Source organism: Emys orbicularis, chromosome 14 (assembly GCF_028017835.1).
Source record: "Emys orbicularis isolate rEmyOrb1 chromosome 14, rEmyOrb1.hap1, whole genome shotgun sequence".
Classification (NCBI taxonomy): domain Eukaryota; kingdom Metazoa; phylum Chordata; order Testudines; family Emydidae; genus Emys; species Emys orbicularis.
In genome coordinates, this window is record NC_088696.1 from 30,545,939 (window position 1) to 30,565,779 (window position 19,841).

A 19,841-nucleotide genomic window follows, 5' to 3' on the forward strand; every position below is an offset into this window, starting at 1 on the left:
TTTAGCGGCCTGGTCAGGGGTGCTGACCAGAGCTGCCAGGGTCCCTTTTCGACCGGGCGGTTCCAGTAGAAAACCAGACAGCTGGCCACCCTACCTCTGTCCCGCCTCCCCTCCCTGGGCTCTCGAGGAATATGTCTACACGGCACTCCAAACTGAGGCCTGATTCAGGTTTGAGACTAAGCCCCCCTTCCATTCGCACAGAAATCAGTCTGACTCAGGACCTGGGGTCTAGGACCCTGCTGGGGGAAGGGAGGGGCAGAGCCCAAGTCCCGCTGAGACCTGGGCCCAAGCCCTGTGGTTTTGCAGTGTGGATGCAGACCGGAGTCAGGCGGTGTGCGAAGCACAGAACGGGCATGTCAGCCCCGTTGTGAGACCCGGGTCCAGCATCGGTCAGCCCTTGCTTACAACGCAGTGTGGACGCTCAAGCACGGGCTGGGGAGCACCGAGTCCCGCATGCCTGGGTCCCACAGACCTGGGCATAGTTGCGGGGAGCGTCGACAGACCCTTAGTGTCTCCCCATGCCCACTCTGTAAGGTCCCCACTGCTGCCCTCCCCCGCCCAGTCTGCCCAGAAAACCCCAGCGCTCCCAGGACCTGGCCAGGCTTCCGTCTCCCCACCCACTCGAACCCTCTCTGCCGCCTCCAGCCATTCCGCCTCCCACAACCCCAGGGGTGCGCCCCGCCCCCCAGGGCCAGCCTCACGTGCCTGACAGGAGGCCGATGGCTGCTCTTGGCACCCAGCAGAGAAAAGACAACAAGCATTCTGCTGCTGGCTGCACACAGGCCGCCCCTGCTGGAGGCAGATGGGAAGTGCAGCGTTTTCCAGAAAGAAGAAGGGGGAAAAGCCCCTGCTCAGCGCTAGGAACTGAACCCAGGGAAGTTGCAAGGAGGCACTGGGGAGGCAGCATCCCCTTCCATCTCTCCCACATCTGGCACAGTGTTGTATATGACTGGCTTTTAACACCACGTAATGTGACAATATCCGTCTCTCCCCTTCCATCATTAACAAGACCTTGGTTCCTTAAACATAAAATGTGAAGCCATAAGTGTTGCCTCCATGCAATGGCACAATCTATTCATCTTTCATTTATTTCCACAGAAGCTTCAGAGTTCAGAATACCCCATAGGATGTACAGCTTGGTCCAGATCAGCACTTTACTTAGCAATGAGGGAAACAGGAACATGTGCCATTTATAATCCCTGGACAAATTTCTGAACTTTTTTTTTTTTTTTTTTAAATTAAGCATTCAGGTCTTCTCACTGCACTTTAAATCCCTTGGAATCAATGGTTCTCATGCCAGGTATATCACAAAGTGCTGGATTTAAAAGTATTGAGAAAATTTTTGAAGATTTGCATCACAGGACATGTCTTAGCAAAGGTACAAAAACAGGCCATTTGTTCACTCCTGAAACAGGTAAAATGTGCTCATATTTCCTCAGAATTCAAACAGCCATCCAACATCCAGGAGAAAACAAAATCATAGTTATGGGTGTGATGGGATGAGGATTTTCAGTCAGCTAAAGTGTGTGGCAAATACGAGACTTTTTAGTTCACAGCATCATAATCCAAGCAGTTATCTATGTTTCACACATCTCTCTCATCAGTTGGTTTCTAAAGGTGAAATTGACCCCCCCCGTGGGAAGACCTCTATGGTGGGATTGTGCGAAGGGACTATCTAAGATGGAGAGCTCATTCAGGGGATCTCTGAATCCTGTACACTGCAGAGGGGGTCTCTGAGCTAGGCCTGAACAGGCCAGTGCATTAAGGGAAGGAAGGAATTGGGGAAGGGAATGGGATTCTCAAGTATGCAGAACCAGCGGCGGCGAACCTATTTGTAGGAGCTGACAGTGGCCATAAAGGGTCTGTGTTGCAGACCCTTAACCTACATGCAGGTGATAGGATGTGTACATTTCATTCCCTCACTACCCCTATGGAGTTTTCTGTACAGTGCCCTATTAGTTAGCCCTTGGGTAGCATATGAGTGGGAATTTCACTCTAAAATAAATATTACTATTTATTTACACTATCTGATTTTGGTTTAAATGAATATAGGTGGGTTGCAATATATTAAGAATGTATGTTCTTGCTCCAGTTACATTTATTTTTTTTTAAAAAAGACATCATTAGCATAATTTGCTGAACTTGTGTGTTTTAAAATAAGAAACACAGGCAAATTAGGGCATAGACATGACCAAACCCACCAGAAATAAGTTCCAAAATGGTGCTACTTTTGGTATGCTAATGAAATTGACTGTACTAGAAAAACTATAAAAAATTGTTTTAAAATGTAGAAAGACTGCTAGCTACCGTGCGTTTTATTACTTTTATTTGTTCCCTTTTCCATTTGTAGTGTCTTATGTGGAGTTTATGCATGTTCTTTGATCGCATTGGGCAAATTGCCTTATGTATGATAAATCCTGTTTTTAGTTCTTCTCTGTCTTGGAAGCCAAGGGCCTTCAGCTATGGATGCCTTATTATATTTAGGAATGAATAAACAGACTAATAATTGATTGACTGGTATTAACATAGAAAAAACTTCATTTTGTTGATTTTTTTTTTTTTTTTTTTTTTTTAGACAGACCACATTTTTCCTGGTAGTCTTTCACAGACACAATTCACTTCCTGTTGCATTAATGCATAAGGAAATTATTTTGCATTCACCAAAGATGCCAGTTTGACTAAATATAATATATATTTTTCAAATCCACAAAAATGTTAATCAGATTGTTAGAACACATGCAAGCCTGTGTTGTGTTGTTACTGCTATTGCTGTCGGATTACTCAATAATTTGCATTTTGTTATGAGGACATGGGTGTGTGCAGAGGTTCCAAGCTCACAGCTCATAATTTCAAGTATTCCTGCATTAACAATAATGAATGAAGGACATGAAAAGCATACATTTTCTCTTGGGCTTTTTTTTAGTTGATTAATCTGGTTCCTCTCTTACTCTTAAACCCTCCCCCCTAACCAAATAAATACTGTATGCAAGTAAAGCAGCAGTAAACTGGAAAATGTGTTATTACTGAAAGTCTAAAAAAAAACAAACAAACCCCTGAATAAACCACATTGCTAACCATAAAACACTGTAGCTATTTTTTGTCAATTGCTTCACAAGAGAGTGGATGGAAATTTGACACCATTACTACAGTGAGCAGTAAAACATGTAAATCAACACTAAAATGCCTCCAATCATTTATATTTCTGTACAAAATGTTAAGTGGCTGAATCAATGTTAAATTAACTGTTAACTGTACATTAACATAGTATTATGCCATAACATGGTAGAGCTACTTCAATTAAGAGCCTGTAAGCATTTCCATTATCCCAGTTTTCAGAGTTCTTAAGCCACCTTTTTACCTCCTCAGACAAAATGTTCCAAACTGGGTGCTAATAATTTAGAAACAGATGTTTTGTAACTAAAACCCATTGACATTAAGTTACTACTTCATCCTGCTAGGTGCTGAGCACTTTGACGCTGATTTAGGAAAGACCGTAGGGTTAAATTCTTATTCCATTTCAGTCAATGACAAATTTCTTATAGAGTCCGAAGAATCTAAGATTTGTCCTTAAGCATATAGTTAACTAAATATGTGAGTAGTCCCATTGACTTTATCTGAATCCAGGGCTGCCCAGAGGATTCAGGGGGCCTGGGGCAAAGCAATTTCAGGGGCCCCTTCCTTAAAAAAAAGTCGCAATACTATAGAATACTATATTCTCGTGGGGGCCCCTGAGGGGCCCGGGGCATATTGCCCCACTTGCCCCCCCCCCCCCCCGGACGGCCCTGTCTGAATCACTTATATGGGTCACATTCCTCAGCCTCTCGCAGGATCAAGCCCTCAATGAATTACACTAATTTGTAATTAATAAAGTTCACTTATTTGTTAAAAAAGACATGTCATTTCAGTTCATTCTTTATTGTATCTCTTTTAAGAGTATCTTTAGTTTACTACTTCTTTCTCAACCTATAAACAGGTAAAATTACTCAGTATTAAGGGATACAACATAGAGGGCCAAATTCTTCCTTTGAGTAATAACTCTGTTGAAGTCAAACATTTATCTTACCTGCTTTCAAAAATGCATGTACAATTATTCCATGAGTTAATCAGCAATATCAAAAATAAATGAACAAAAGCAGTGTAATACCTTTTGCATACCTTGTCAAAAGTAAACTTAAAAAAACAACAACAAGTCTTTGAACGGACTGTGGTTCCTATTCTGCAGTAATGATACAGAGACATCTGCAGAGATTCAGTGAGATTCTGCTCAGGCAATGCAGTCCATCCATGCACAGTTGCAGGATTGGGGCTTAGTTCTAATTATTAATGCCTAAAGTTTGAATGACCAATTCAAAAAGTAAAACTAATTGTAAATATTTGTCCCTTTGTGGAACACACAAAAAATTGGTTTGAAATATTATCATACTCCTGCATACAAATCTGAATACCCAACTGTATACAAAAAATGAAGTTTTTCTTGCCTTCAAACATATTAATATATGTGGCAAAATTATAGGAGGATTTGAATTTGTACACAATGATCAGTTCTAATACAAACTGAGAAAACTGAATGCAACAGCTGTTGTTTGGCCTACTTATCCTTTGTGTTTTTGTGATATTATGCAAATGTGCTATTGTACACTGAAAACAAAATGTTTTATAACCAAAAATATTTATACTAATAATATTGTCTTTGGTTGTAAAAGTGCTAATGAAGTCAAGTTTAGGAAACCTCAAACTCTTCTCAACACAGATAATTTCATGAGTCATATATAATAGTATAAATGCACAATAAAATAAGTGGTGATTCTTCATATAGCATAATTGACTAACTGAATTCACATGATTACTGTCTAGATGCATGGGGTATTTTGTACCTAAGTGTTCTATTCCTGAGTTACCTGACCATTTATATGAGAGGGAACGGTAGACAAAAATTGGAACACTTTGTGCCTAACTTTGGCTTACCTGTGCATACCGACACAAACACCAGAAAGCCTGCAGGAACAGCAGCGCAGTTGTTGTAGTGCACAGCAAAGGAAACCTTCTGCAATCCTTGTTTCACTGTAGTTACAAGGAGCTTGCCATGCAGGCCATAACAAGTAAAGCAGAGGGGTATAATATGGCACAGCAAAGGAGGTACGCGAGTATGGTTTGACTGTACATGCCCAACCCAACTTATCCATGACCTCTTTGTACACATCCCTAAACAATTTACTCCGTTTCTAAGGCCTTGTCTAGACTAGGAAAAGTTTTTTTTTTTTTTTTTTTTAATATATTAGCTAATATGTTTAAATTAAGTACTGTTAAAAATGTGTTAGCATCCAGTAGAGAGTTTAACATGTTTTTTAAAGCAGCACTTACTTAAAATGTTTGCCAGTACATTAAAAAACAGTTTTGTTTTAGTCTAGACAAAAGTAGTTGCAATAGATGGAACCGTTTGCAGAAGGGGACTTTTTTCAGGCTGCTCACAGCTATCTATGCACATATTAATGATACCATTGCAGTTTCTATATGTACCTCTTTGTGTTACTTTTCCTGCACTAGTTACAATTTGGAACCAGGATTAAGAGCAGGTTGGAAATACAAACTACTTACTGCAGGGGGGAAAAAAACTACACAAGATGTAATATTGTCGAGTTCATTTGCTGGGAAAATCCACACTAAATAACATGTCTTACTAGTAACAATATGAAAAGAAATTGGGATAATTTTTTTTTAAATCAGAAACTAGAAAATAGTCAGCTTTACAATGAAATATGGTTAAGAACCTGAAGCATATTAGACATGTTAATGTCGGCGTCACTGAGAATTGTTACCATGATGTAACCAAATATCAACCAGAATATACTGCAGTAATTTACCATAGAGAGCGATGTGTAATGAATTTGGTAGCTTAGCCTCAGTTTCCAACTTCAGATGGTGAAGATTAAATGTTAAGGGTGTTACTGTAAATGTAACATGAACATGGTTGAACATGTAAGATGAATATGGTTGATTTTCTAATTTTACCACATGGTTTACTTCAGAAGAAAATAAGCATTAATAATAGTTCTGTAACTCAGTAAACAGTCACAAAAAATCAATACAACTCACTCCTTTGTTTATATGGAAGATATTTAGTTTGGGTTGCAAGTATCGGAATAATAATATGAACCTCCTGGTAGAATACCACAACAAAATTTCTGAAAAGCCACTTGGTTAATCTCAGTGTTGAATCTAGCTGTTTTAAATTACCAAAATACATAACAACAGTCTTAATGACAATACAGATGCACAGTGCCAAAGAAAGCTAGAAATAGTGTCCAAAACGATGAGCTAAGAGCCAGCCCAAGTGACAAATATACATATGGCTGTTTACAAGGAATGGAGGAGTTTAGGAATGCAAATGCCTGCGGTCTCCAGAATGTTCCAGAGGATTGAATTATGAGGATTTACAAAGTCTGGATGAGAGCAATACTGCTCCTGTAGATGGTAGGCCCTAAAATGGAGGCATCCATCAATTCATGGTAAAATTTAGAGATATCTGTGGTCAGAATATATTCCATTGGCCTCATAATGTACATCAACAAATTAATACTGTATGGATGTCATTTCAAAGCCTCCTAAAGACGAAGAGGCATTATTAACACGATTAGAGCACAGATGGTTCAAACTGTATGCAGATATTCAAACTTGCTTTTTTGCATTATAGCTGCTTTTTTTTTTGCTGTTGAACTGTAATGAATTGTCTCATAATCTATTCCATCTTCTTGCCATTAGCAGGCTTTGAATGTTCACAAATAGGAGCAAAGAACTCATTTTCCAGAGGTTTAATCACACAAAGAGCGAATGCCTAATTCTCTAAATGAAATGGTCTGTGATCACTGAAGCAGAGATTTAATATATCACGGCAAATTAGGTAGATTTTAATAAATTACTTATCTCTCTGAATACTTTACATATGCTTATGAAGAAACATAGCCTGTTTGCAAACAGTGAAAACCCACAGCCTATAAAATCCTTTGAAGAAAATGACAAATAAAGTAAATTAAAAAATGAAATGCATTATATCCTAGTTCTCCAGAGACAATCCTTTTGCTGCATTGATTCACAGCTCCATTAAAAATATCAATTAAATCTTTCATTGAGATTGGTTAAAAGCTAGAAAATTAACTTTCCAAGCTCCTTTCTAGCCACTGGTTATCCAGATACAAGGATCATTGTATGTGTTTGATGTAAGTTTTAAAAGTGATCAAAAAAACACTTGCCTGTCCCTACAGCTCAAACTAAGCGGAACAGAATCTGATTGATTCTTTTATATTTTCTTTCTATGCTTTGATAGCTGTTGGTTGAAACTGTAAATCTCTTTTACTGTATATGAAAATTGAGTCCACCCTCCCCCTCCTTCAAATCATGGTAATCATAAACAACTACTTATAATGTTAGTAGAAGGGCAAAAGTTATTTTTAAAAAAGCTTGCAGTAATTTAATAAGTCTTGCGACTAGCCACATTCTTTATATTTAATTGATAGAAACTGCACGCATCAAAGAAAACGCATACTGAGATTTAATGTGCATAAAATGGATATTAGCATTTTAAAGAGGCAGATTAACACATTAATCCAAGTAATTTTCATATATTGCTTCTAATAAAATCTTCACAGTATAAAATTCTTAATGAGGCTAATCACAGGCATTGCATTTAGTGGGGTGATTAGGGATAACATAAAAGTATTTTTAATCAGTTTTCTAAGGCTTAAGCTTTTTTATTAAAAATTAAAAATTCAACTTGCATTTTATTACTGTTTTATGTAAGAAAAAATGTTGCAAATGCAAATAAAGCACATCATTCAATCATGTAGGTATTAATTATTTACAAGACGTTGTCCATTGTGGAGGGAGTCTAAGCCTTAGGGGGAAATATAAAAACAAACAGACTGAAAAGTATACAAAACTTTACAACTATAAATCAAGCATCCTTTTCATATAAATTATACATTAAATATACTGTAGTAATTACAAAAATCTCATCTTCGAAGAGCTATCAAGCATGTATTTACACTGGGAGAAGAAGCATCTGTAGGCACACTTTTCTTTCATGCCTTCTAGTCATCTTTGTGTTCCTCATAGACTGAGTGCAGAGCATGGAGGGCCTCCACTGTTACTTTGAGCTTTCCAATTACTGCACTATCATCTTGTGAATCGAAAACTAGAAAGAAAACATCAGACAACAATATTAGCAATTTAATTTAGTTTTTGTGTTACAATAATTTCACTTTAGCATTTGGGAAGATTAAAAGGCACCCATACAAGGTTAAAAAAATAGCTGTCAGTTCTAGTGCTCAATCCTGCAAGATGCTGAGTACTATCCACCCAACTGAAGTGAGGGGGAGGAGATGGTGTTCGGCACCTTACAGGATTGAGACCTTCCAACACTAGGATGGAGGAATACTTTAAATTCCACCTCAATAATGATTGGTGCAAGGTTTAATTTTCAAGCTAAGAAAGCAGAATTTATTATATACCTTCGCAAATTGTTTGTTCATTTTTCATAGTAAATAAATATCACACGAGGAAACGTATACATTTAGGGTTTGATCCTGCTCTTGCTGAAGTCAATGACTGTGTTGCCATCAACTTCAGCAGCAGTTGAATCAGACCCTTGTTATCTATGCATTAGTACACAAGCAGATGAAGTGTGAATTGTTATAGCCAGCTGTGTGCATGATTGGGGCTTGAATCGTGCAGTTCAGATATTAATATACAGATGACAAGTTGATGATGTCTGGGTGAAGCACAATATGATTTTGACTCCAGGCTTCTTGCATGCTGTAGACAAGTGTAGACAAAGACATTATTCCCCCTTACCTGGTGAACCCTGGTGAACCGTGTCCAGATAACACATTTTTAAAACATTGACATCTTTGTCTACATTGGGTGCTTAAATGGTGTTTAAAAACTTGACATTTAGCTAACACACTTTAAAACACATTTTAAAACAGAGGTATAGGACCAGCAGGAAAATGTCCTGACCCATGTGGTAGGCGGAGACCACCTTCGGGAGGAACGAAGGATGTAGGCGAAGCTGGATCTTATTCTTATGGAACACCATGTACGGGGGCTCGGAGGTCAGGGCCCTGAGTTCCAAGACCTGCCTAGCCGACGTGATCGCTACCAGAAAGGCTACCCTTCCACAAAAGGTGCACGTAGCTAGCGGCTCAAACGGGGGGGCCGTCAGCTGGGCAAGCACCAAGTTCAGGTCCCAGGCGGGACAGGGGGCCTAACGTATGGGAAGAGACAATCCTTAAGGAATCGGCCAGTCATGGCATGGAAGAATACCGTGTGCCCCTGCACCGGTGGGTGGAAGGCCGATATGGCCGCCAAGTGCACCCTGACAGACGAGGGCGCCAGGCCCTGTGCTCTAAGGTGAAGGAGGAGGAACTGAGGGTGGGGGGGAGCACGTGGCACCCCTTATACCGCGCCATGCAGGTGCCACTCCAGGGATCGCTGGGGCGCTCCCCTACGGGTACTGCTAGGGGAAAAACTTCCGACACCGGTGCACGTGGCGAGCACGCACACCTATTGTGGAATAGACATGAGCAATCACTCAAAAAAGAACCAACATTTGGCCCTTTGACACCACAGAAATGCTATAATTGCCTACAATGGATAGATAGCTATTTGTAGTAGGATATTATTGACAAAAATGTTGAATATAAAATTAATAAGTTCAGAGGCTTTATTAGCATTTAATACTAATAATACTCTGCTTGTACAAAAGATAAAAATATACTAGTGAGTAATTAGGCCTAACAGTCTCAGGTTTTGTAAACTGATTAATCTAATAATACTTTACTAGTAATACTGTTCAGATTTTTTCCAAACCAGGGACTGTGTAACTCTTAGTTAGAAGATAATACTAATTATATTAAGTTCTTTAAGTTTTAGGCAATACTATTTATTTTCAGGAATAAGTTGTATGTGCAGATGAATTGTGACAATTTATTAAAGTGATGCTGTATGGTTCAATATTATAACAATAATTAAATAATTAAGTATGAAACCTCTCAGAGCAGAGAAGAAAAACTCTAGTAAAATTTTGAAATGAACGGATGTCAAAAGTTAAAACTAAGAACTCTGCTAAACTTACCATCAATATCTTGCTCAATTATGTCTTTTTCTTTCTGAAATATCTCCGTTAGACTGACGTAAGCAAAGCCAATGTCTTCACACTCAAGATCTTGTTCATCTTCTGGAGGGTCACTAACCACTGTAAATCGTATGCTGAGAAAAAAACAAAAATTCTCACTCTTGAAATGATCCATAACACCCAATCACTTGGGGACTAAATCCAGACAATAAAACAAACAAATATAAAGGCAGAGCATATCTAGAAATTTCCAGTTTAGCATATAAAACAACTCTTGATCAGTGGTTCTCAACCAGGGGTACACATACCCCAGGGGGTATGCAGAGGTATTCCAGGGGTACATCAACTCATCTAGATATTTGCCTAGTTTTACAACAGGTTACATAAAAAGCATTAGCAAACTCAGTACAAACTAAAATTTCATACAACTTGGTTATATTGCTCTATATATTATAGACTGAAATGGAAGTATAATATTTATATTCCAATTTATTTATTTTATAATCATATGGTAAAAATGAGAAAGTAAGCAATTTTTCAGTAATAGTGTGCTGAGACACTTTTGTATTTTTATGTCTGATTTTGTAAGCAAGTAGTTTTTAAGTGAGGTGAAACTTGGGATATCCAAGATAAAGCAGACTCCTGAAAGGGGTACAGTAGTCTGGAAAGGTTGAAAGCTACTGCTTTTAATTAGTGCTTCTCAACACTTTCCATAGCAGGACTCAATTTTTCATAGCACATCATTCAGGTACACCTCCACTGCCTTCCCAGCTGGCTGAGATATGCCTCCTCCTCCAATTAGCAATATGGGAAGTACTGGTCATTTGTGACCCCCAAGTTGAGATCCCCTGTTTTAGATTAAATACATTTTTTCATAAGGTGACACCCAATTGTTGTCCACATGGTAATATATTAAGAGAGGCAGAATTGTCTACAGGACTGAACATAGCTCTCAGAGCCAGGAACTTCTAAATTCTTAGCTCATATTGTTCAATCACTTCACCATTTTATAAATTAGGAAACTGAGGTACAGAAAGTGATTATTCCCATATAACTCTCAGAGCTTTTTATGAGCACTCATGTATGTATAATGCTTTGAAAATGTAAATCACTATTGTGCTTTTTACTGTGATGACCTTTATTTGCAATTTGTTTGAAATGGCAAATAAACTTTGTCTTCGGGTGGAGGGGGAACCTGGAATAATCAATTTCCATGTTATGTTTTTAATCTTAGCTGCCATATGTATCCTTCAGGCTAAAAATGATTAATTAAATATCATCAGAATGTTGCTGGTTAAATCTTTCTGTACTACAGAAAGCCATCAAGCAGAAGATCTGCTGCTTTACTTCAGTGTTATACCACATAATAAACTTTAGCCACACAACAAAATGCAAAGGTCACTCATTCTCTTGGTATTACACTGAATCATGATAAATAGATGGTAGAGATACAGGGGCTGGGCAAACCAAATAATAAATCAGCCAGATAGCAGAAATACTAGCCATATTCAGTGAAGCAGTAAATCAACTGCAAAATATTCAGCTGTAAGATATTTGGGAATTTCATCTGTAATAGTTACTAGAAGAGAATATTCTAGCTAAGAAAACCACCACTATTTCTTGTTCCAAAACAACAACAAAAGTTAGAATCCAAAGCCTGCTGCCCCAGAATAACATCTTTGTAATGGAGTGTTATGTATTTGGTGTTCAAAGCTGGATAATAACTAAATCCAGCAGTCATGTATAAATACACAGCAAGTGCATCTCCATATGGATTTCCGGCATTCATTAATTTGAGTCCTTCGTTAGTTACCACGGTCAGTAAAGAGTGATTCTTGTCTTAATCAATAATGCTATGATAATTTCATAAGGTACAAAGACACTCATTACAATTTAAATAGAAGAAAATCAGTTCTGATCTTCTCTTTACCTGTCCTCATGCTGTTGCAGCTGCATGCACTCAATGCCTGATACATACCTGCCAAACGTTTTGCCTATTCAGTTGCCTTTTGCTGTGCCCTACCCAGGGCCGGCTCTAGGTTTTTTGCCGCCAGGAGCAAAAAAACCCTCCGAGAGCGCAACGCCGAAGCAAAAAAAAAAAAAAAAAAAAAAAAAGGGGGTGGGGTGGCCGGAGTGCCACCCCTGGAATTGTGCCACCCATGTGCTTGGTTTGCTGGTGCCTAGAGCCGGTCCTGGCCCTACCTCCCCATCCCTGTCTTTTTGCCATGTCCTATTATTAACATCCATAAAAGAAAAAAAATCTTAATTTCCCTTTTTTTCTCTGCTCTTATGCTGCTGCCCTCATTCCCCTGCCAAATATAGTTAATATTTTATCCCCATCACTGTGTACCCACTGTATGTTTAAAAAAAAATTTAATATAGTGTATTTGGTAAGACCTCTGAACACAATTATTATCCAATCCAAATAAGGGAATACTTGCCCATCCCTAATGTCTAAGCCCAACAGCTATACAAAATATTTGCATATCTTCTGCAAACTTAAATTTCAGTCACTGCATCCAAGTATTACTTTTCTTCTAAACATATAATTGTAGTGTTCTGTTGGAGCTGACTTCAATTAGTGGCTTGTGCAGTGGCCAAAAACACTGGGACTGACCAAATGACAGGAATTCAGAGCTAACTACTCTTTTGATATATCTTGGCAATGTTGTTTAAACCATGAATCCTTGTAAACTTTACCACGTAAAATTTTGTTCAATAACCATGATCCAAAATGAGAAAATCAAGTTATACAAAATCCAGGCCCATTAGAGATGATACCTTAAACAAAAAATAAACAAATCCTCCTAAAAGCCCTTAACAGTATTAGTAACCACTGCAACATGCTTTTATAGTGTTGTATTTTTGTGTTCAGCTGCTATAACTAATAAATATTTAGTTCACTTACTTAAATGCCTGTTTTTAGCTCACAACGAACATAAGAAAATAAGAAAAAAGGGTGGGGGAACAAAAAAGAAAAATACCTCAGAAACTACATTAAGAAGGCAGAAGATCTGGCAGATTATGATGGATACAACTCTAAAATCTTTGGCATAGCACTAAGCAACAGGTGCAAATAAATAAAAAAACAAAAAGCAAAAAAGGAAATAATTCTTGGATACAAAAGAGAAGTATCAAATGAACGTCAAAGAAAACTATTTAAACTCTCTAAAAGACAAAGGCATGTTTGGAATACCGTACACTTATTCTTAAAAGCACAGAATGCAGCCAAAGTGATTCAGCAACTATGGTTACTCAAAAACTTGGAGAAATCAGTTATGTGATTGGGATGGTGAAGATAGAGGAGGGAATTGTGAACCAGCACAGTCCTTACCTCACTGTGGCACAGAATACACAGTGGCCAAACTCAATCTTTGTAGGGTTCTTTTTTATTGGCAGTTAAAATAGCAAAAACACAATATAGCGATAAGATTTCTTATCCATGTGAGGCTGTTCCTAGTGTTTCCCTCTAGGTCAGGGGTTCTCAAACAGGAGGTCGGGACTTCTCAGGGAGTCACGAGGTTATTACATGGGGGTCGTGAGCTGTCAGCCTCCAACCCAAACCCAGCATTTATAATGGTGTTAAATATATAAAAAAGTGATTTTAATTTATAAGGGAGGGTCGCACTCAGAGGCTTGCTATGTGAAAGGGGTCACCAGTACAAAAGTTTGAGAACCACTGCTCTAGGTTCTCTCTCACAGACTCTAGTTCCCTCTGCCCAGAGAACCACCCCCTACATTCCCTTTCTGTGGTTTACTAGGCTAATCTGCAGTACTACCAATGAGTCAGCAGCAACCAGTCAGCATTTCCAGGCAGGGTCCACTACCTGCTAACAGAGTAGGCAAAGACTTTGCCACCTTATCAAAGGTACCATTGAGAAATAATTTATAAAAAATCCAAGGGAATAGAGTGGATACCTAAACAAACCTTGTATGCCAATGGAGGTCCGAGGGATAAAGGAATTTTAAACAGAATTTCTTTAAACAGTGAGTACTCCATATACAGGACTACCATTGGCAGCAAGAGGAAATTAATACATTTTATTATTAATTATTGTTCTGAGACCCAATTCCACAGTGCTAAGCACTATACAAACCTATGAGAAAAAGATAGCTCTTGCCCCAAAGAGCTTACATTCTGCATATAAGACAAGAGACAACAGGTAGAGACAACTTACAGACAAGGATTTTTGGGGTGTGGGGGTAGTGGGAAGAGAAAAAGGTAACAATGAGACAATTATTGTAAGTGTAATGGACTGTGATCAATGGGTGCCAGCTACTTAACAAATGTTGAGGTAGATTTCAATTACAACAAAGAATACAAAAAGTGTACAGTGCTCATTTTATATTATTTTTTATTACAAACATTTGCACTGTAAAAACGATAAACAAAAGAAATAGTATTTTTCAATTCACCGCAGACAAGTACTGTAGGTGCAATCTCTTTATCATGAAAGTGCAACTTACAAATGTAGTTTACTGGTTACATGACTGCACTCAAAAACAAAACAATGTAAAACTTTAGAGCCTACAAGTCCACTCAGTCCTACTTCTTGTTCAGCCAATCGCTAAGACAAACAAGTTTGTTTACATTTAAGGGAGATAATGCTGCCCACTTCTTAATTACAATGTCACCAGAAAGTGAGAACAGGCATTCACATGGCACTGTTGTAGCTGGCGTCGTGAGACATTTACATGCCAGATACACTAAAGATTCATATGCCTCTTGGTGATTTGGCCATCATTCCAGAGGACATGCTTCCATGCTGATGACGCTGGTTAAAAAAGTAATGCGTTAATTAAATTTATGACTGAACTCCTTGGGGGAGAATTGTATGTCTCCTACTCTGTTTTACCTGCATTCTGCCATATATTTCATGTTATAGTAGTCTCGGATGATGACCCTCCACATGTTGTTCGTTTTAAGAACACTTTCACTGCAAATTTGACAAAACACAAAGAAGATACCAATGTGAAATTTCTAAAGATAGCTATAGCACTCGACCCAAGATGTAAGAATCTGAAGTGCCTTCCAAAATCTGAGAGGGAGGAGGTGCAGAGCATGCTTTCAGAAGTCTTAAAAGAGCAACACTTTGATGTGGAAACTACAGAACCTGAACCACCAAAAAAGGACATCAACCTTTTGTTTGTGGCATCTGAGTCAGACGATGAAAATGAAATGCGTCGGTCCGCTCTGGATTGTTATCGAACAGAACCCATCATCAGTATCGACGCATGTCCTCTGGAATGGTTGTTGAAGCATCAAGAGACATAAGAATCTTTAGCACATCTGGCATGTAAATATCTTGCAACACCAGCTACAACAGTGCCATGCAAACGCCTGTTCTCACTTTCAGGTGACACTGTAAACAAGAAGCGGGTAGCATTATCTTCTGCAAACGTAAACAAACTTGTTTGTCTGAGCGACTGGCTGAACAAGAAATAGGACTGAATGGACTTGCAGGCTCTGAAGTTTTACATTGTTTTGTTTTTGAATGCAGGGTTTTTTTGTACATAATTCTACATTTGTAAGTTCAACTTTCATGATAACGAGATTGCATTACAGTACTTGTATTAGGTGAATTAAAAAATACTATTTCTTTTGTTTTTTACAGTGCAAATATTTGTAATAAAAAATAAATATAAAGTGAGCCCTGTACACTTTGTATTCTGTGTTGTAATTGAAATCAGTATATTTGAAAATGTAGAAAACATCCAAAAATATTTAAATAAATGGTATCCTATTATTGTTTAACAGCGCGATTAATCACAATTAATTTTTTTAATCACTTGACAGCCCTAGTGTATTTTAATAAATAATAACTGGTGAATTTAATAAATAAAATAAAATCAAAGCAGCGGCAAGGGGAGAGAGGTCATATCTTTTATTGGACCCACTTCTTTTGGTGAAAGAGGCACGCTTTCGAGCTTGTCTCTTTCACCAACAGAAGTGGGTCTAATAAAAGATACTGCCTCTCCTATCTTGTCTCTAATATCCTGGAACCAACACGGCTACAACACTGCACACAAAATCAAAAGAGATATTCACTTATTTAGCACTTTTATCCATGCTTTCAAAAAGTTTGACAAACATTAATGAAGTAGGGCCTCACAATACTTGTGTAAGGAAGATAAGTAGAAACAGAGGCTCAGAGAGGTTAAGTGGCTTTCCCAAGGTTATACAATATGTCTGTGGGGAAAATGCAGGAGACTTGAGTCTTCTGACTGAGTTCTATGGTGTAGTGACAAAGCCTTTTCCTGATAAAAAATGAAGAGTTTTCTGGAGAGAGTTAGTGGGGCCTCATAAGAAGGAAAATTGTGTGGTACTCCACAATTGCTAACCCAAATGTGATTCCAGGAATGGCCCCCATGTCCTCAGATTACCTATTGCTCATATGTTAAATATAGTAAAGCATTCTATTTAGCTGCATATTTTCTTATTGGTTGATAAGTATAAAGTGGCATACGCTGAATGCCAAACATCACTGCAAGTTTCTGACAATAAAGCCATTTATTTAAGTATAAAACCAAAATGAACCTCAGGAACGAAGTTTTCTACATGAAGAAGTGGAACAGTAGGAAAAATGGAGAACACTTGAGTTAATTTTAAAACATTATTTTCTAACGAACAGCCAGAATATATGTCTTTTGACTATATGAACTGCCATGTTAAATTGCATTTGTTTACCTGTAAATATAGACCCTCAAAGGAACATGAAGATACAATGTGAAATTTATTATTTTCAGTAGCACTTTAATCAGATTTGGTCACATCACAAAAGTTGGCTTTGCAGCTTATTACCAAATATGTTATATTAAAAATCTATGAAAATATCAACGTCAATGAGATTTAATCCCTGTATTTATACCGTAGATGTGGCTTTAGAGAGTACTTTAACTTTTAAAGTGATCCAGAAGATCAAACACCAATGGCAACAGCATTTGGCTTCCAATACCGTAGAACCTGAGTTACGAACACCAGAGTTACAAACTGACCGGTCAACCACATACTTGGAACCAGAAGTTCGCAATCAGGCAGCAGCAGAGACCAAAAAAAAAAAAAAAAAAAAAAAAGCAAACACATTACAGTACTATGTTAAATCTAAACTACTAAAATAATAAAGGGAAAGTTTAAAAGAAAGACACACTGTTCTTTAAGAAAATGATAATGGATGAGAGTGGAGATATGCTATTTATCAGACTAATTTCACATGTAAGAATATATTTACCAGGAATGTGTGTGGATCTTCTCATGAAGACCTAAGGATTTCTGAATTTCATCTCTTTTTTACTTCTTTCCATCTCTCAAAGGGCTTTCATTACCGTGATTTTCCTCCCAGAAGAGCAAAACTGGATATTATGTCTACCATCTTGGCCACATATTTATGGAGGTTCTAATATAGCACCCCATCACTGTAGTATTTAAGTGTCCTTACAATGTCACTTCATCAGCGTTGCATATGATAGGGTAAGGTTTGAAAAGCTGCACAAGGTGATCTCTCCCCACCAAAACCTGAATTTGTACTCCCGTCATAGAACTGCATTTATAAAACACCAAAATGTTTGCCCTGACCATGTGCAGCCAATTTTGACTGATATTTATATTCATAATCATTTGATTTCCTGAACTTTAAAGCATTAGTTTAGTTCCTGTTTCAGCTAAAAAAGCCCGGATGTTATTATATAAGGCCTTGTGATAGCAAACGTGTTGAGGAAGCAGCTAAGCTAGTTTTAAAATGAGCAAGGTCCAAAACCAATGGCGTTTGGGGAGGATCATGCCATGGGTTTCCTCTCCTAGCGGTCCCATTGTTGGAACAGGACAGGAGACTGGACTAGTAGCAAGCCTCTTGTCCTCATGTTGAGTCAGTGCAGAATTCAAATATCTCCATAGTCCAGGGCTCTAAGCTATGATAAATGTCCCACCAACACAAAATAAATTTAAGTGAAAGTGAGCACAAAGAGAAGGGTTTTTTGTTATGGTGAGAATGCCATTGCTGTTTCTACTTCCTTTCGTTATTCATAGTGGCTATGAGCTGTTCTGCAAGATGGCTCAGATGCTGCTTGGCAAATGTCTGAAATGAATATAATTATTGTATTTGGCCTACATGAAATAGTTATTTGTCGCACTGAATGTACCCTTGGTAGAAAAAAACAAGACTGTTTTCAGTGCTGTAGGATTCTCTAGTATACTGTGTTCTCCAACTTGCTAATTTACATGATAAAACTGAAGCCCTCTGCTTATTTGTTGAAATGAAAAATTATTTGTATTTTGGAAGGTCAAAGTGCTTCTGATGTGATATTTCCATGCTCTTATGGGATCTGCTTCCTGTCCGATTTAATTAAAAATTGTCTTCTGGCCAAGGGATGGAACTCAATTTTAAAGTTAAATGGAAGAAAGAGAGACATGTCACTGGGTATCTGTGAATATGTAAATAATTAAATGACCCCATACTTCAAACACAATTAGCAGGTATTCCACTATCCTGTAAATGGCATGGATCTTCACATCAATGGGTCCTCTAAATTTGTGATGGCTGGCCTCCAATAAGTATTGTTGAGTTTTTTGTTTGTTTTTAGTAAAAACAAATAATATGTATGCTATCATCCAAAGAAGTTTGGACCTGAACAAATATAGTAAATGACAGTTAGCGCCGGTACAATTAATTTACGCTCAAACTTTGTCATTTATGTAGCTAACATCAGTCTGCTACATGAACTTATACACAGTTTTAGACTAAATTCAGGACTCAAGACACCCTGTGGATTTCCTACACTCCCTAGAATACTTGGAGATCAGCAAGCAATGAATGGATTATCTTAATTCATAAATGCACTTTTAAATCTGTCACAGATATAACATTGATAATATTCATTTACTTAACTTTCCCAGAACATTGTGTGCTGAACAAAATGTGACACAATAGAAATTGTTTTTACGAACAGTGAGAGAGGGTTGCATTGTTTCAAGGCACATGAAAAACCACTCAGTGAAGGACAGGCATGTCACCACATCAAAGTTTAGGTGGCTGACAAGCCAGTGTGACACATGCAATTCATGTCACTGGAAGGCATATCACATGCCATAAAATGTAAAATACTATAGTAGAGCCACAGCTCTGCTTTATATTGCAGTCAACTATAATATGCAGTTATAACATACTACTGGGAAGTTAAATCAATCTTAAGCTATCCTGAGTTGGTGTTAAATTCTAACAACTTCTCATAGATATTTCTTCAACAAGAAATTGTTACAAGGTATGCCATGTCACAGACTGTATGCATATATTTACAAAGATTTTGTCTGGTGTGTTTCACCACCAATATTTACCTGCCAGTATTCAACTCTGATTCTTGAAGTACAGACTTTAGGAATTCTCTCCTTGCATGGTTATTCACCTTATCCACGTGAATCACTGGAAAGCAAACCAAAAACCCCAAATGAATATGATAATTAGTTATAAACTAAAATTAGAATAATCTTGGTTTTGGCATTTAGAGAAAAAAAGATGAGAAAAAACAAGTTTCCTTCCTCAGTGCTTCCTAAGAAATGCAACAATGAAAGCAAGAATTAAATCTAAACAGTCATGTGATCTAATGGCATGTCACTGCCACTTTTATGTGCACAATGTCAGAAAAGATAGAAGCAGCATCTAAGTGTGCCACATGGCTGTCATTTTCTCTTAACAGCACTGGCAGTCATGACTGTAAAAGC

At 37.9% G+C, this 19,841-nt stretch overlaps 1 protein-coding gene across 1 annotated transcript in view; it reads right to left on the minus strand.

Annotated features, from left to right (window-relative positions):
- Positions 1-8,084: 8,084 nt before the first annotated feature.
- The window catches only part of RPGRIP1L (RPGRIP1 like), a 125,524-nt gene continuing 113,767 nt past the window's right edge, over positions 8,085-19,841 (minus strand). The window contains exons 24-26 of the mRNA XM_065416580.1: positions 19,458-19,542; positions 10,130-10,263; positions 8,085-8,188 (exon numbers count right to left, since the gene is read on the minus strand). Coding sequence (XP_065272652.1) covers positions 8,085-8,188; positions 10,130-10,263; positions 19,458-19,542 — 323 coding nt within the window. The remainder of the gene's footprint in view (positions 8,189-10,129; positions 10,264-19,457; positions 19,543-19,841) is intronic.